This window comes from Wasmannia auropunctata, unplaced genomic scaffold, assembly GCF_000956235.1.
Source record: "Wasmannia auropunctata unplaced genomic scaffold, wasmannia.A_1.0 LD266196.1, whole genome shotgun sequence".
Classification (NCBI taxonomy): domain Eukaryota; kingdom Metazoa; phylum Arthropoda; class Insecta; order Hymenoptera; family Formicidae; genus Wasmannia; species Wasmannia auropunctata.
In genome coordinates, this window is record NW_012096694.1 from 1 (window position 1) to 1,553 (window position 1,553).

The 1,553-nt window shown below is 34.6% G+C and overlaps 1 protein-coding gene across 1 annotated transcript; it reads left to right on the top strand.

The window, feature by feature from the left end:
• Positions 1-14: 14 nt before the first annotated feature.
• LOC105462305 (probable multidrug resistance-associated protein lethal(2)03659) lies at positions 15-1,488 on the top strand (the record flags this gene model as incomplete). Its single annotated transcript, XM_011708828.1, has 3 exons — positions 15-399; positions 853-1,083; positions 1,249-1,488. Coding segments are annotated over exons 1-3 (835 nt in total), but the record flags the coding sequence as incomplete, so codon positions are not given.
• Positions 1,489-1,553: the final 65 nt, after the last annotated feature.

Genomic DNA, 1,553 nt, shown 5'->3' on the forward strand with positions numbered 1-1,553 from the left:
ATCTGCATCACGGCGGCAACTATTTTACTTTATTTATGCTGCTGCTGATCTTTGTCATCAGTCAGGTCGCCATCACCGGAAATGATTACTGGACCTCATATTGGACTACTTTGGAAGAAATCAGGCGTACCGGAAATATTAATGGCACCAAACAGTTCGAGAACATGTACAATAACAGCTTTCTTGGATCAATCTTCACATTAAATCCAGACGGCCTGCTCAGCACTATGGATGCCATATATGTATACACGTTCTGCATCATCGCCTGCACGGCTATCACACTGATTTGCAGTTTCTTCTTCATGAAGGTCTGCATGACCTCAAGCTGCAATCTTCACAACACCATGTTCTCCAATCTGCTGCAGGCGCGCATGTCTTTTTTCCACACCAATTCCTCCGGTGAGCAACACTCGCGAGATACCGATCGGCAAAAAAAATTGTTGGCTTAAGAGAGATTTGGAAAAATACATTGGTGAAAATTTATTTTATTGTTAGAATTTTATATATTATGTTTTGAAATTTTTCAAAATTTTTGTACACTTTAAAAACTTTAAAAAAAATTTTTTTTAGATTTTTTAAATACAAATTTAAATTTTTTAGTTGACTATTCAAAAGTGTTTAGAATATATACAGAGTGTATCTTAAAAAGCGTCCATTATTTATATATTGTTATTCTTTGTAATAAACTTACAATGATTCGCAAAGTCTTGTATCATTGTTTTCTACAATGCTTAATAAAGTGATTACTAATACAATTAAACTTATGTCGTCAAGTATATTTGAATAGTGTGTGCGCAGTAAGTCTTATTAGATACTTCTGTTGCTTAGATTCGTGATTTTCATATTTTTTAGGAAGAATTTTAAACAGATTTTCAAAGGACGTGAGTGCCATGGACGAGTTGCTGCCCAAAAAGACGTTAGAAACGATTCAGATATTTCTCTCAATTTGCGGTGTAATTGTAATAGAGATTATAATTAATCAATGGATGCTGATACCGACAGTGTTTGTAGTTGTCCTATTTTTCTTCGTGACGAAGTTCTACCTAAAAATCGTTCAGAATATGAAACGTCTCGACGGCATAAGTAAGTATTACAATAAATCGTCTCTATATCAGAAAAAAATGTCTTACATACTCAATTTCTGAATCGTTTAACTCACGCCATCGAATTCAGACTATTAAATCCCTACTAATTCTCTCAGAATGTAGGATCTATAAATTTCAGGTGTTTTCAAATTTGTGTTTTCAGCAAAGAGTCCATTGTTTTCACACGTAAATGAGACGTTGAACGGTCTGTCGACGATCAGAAGCAGCGGCAATGAAATCGAGAAGATGATGCGAAAACAATTCGATGTGTTGCAAGACCGTCACAGCGGCGCATGGTACCTCTTCTTAGCATCCTCGACGTCCTTCATTCTCTTTATGAATCTAATCATGAGCCTGTTTGTCGCTTATATTTGCTTCTCTTTAGTACTGATGAATAAGAATGGTAAATTATAATTATTAAAAAAATGATTATGCATTGAGGATTAACTGTTCTTTATGACTAATTTT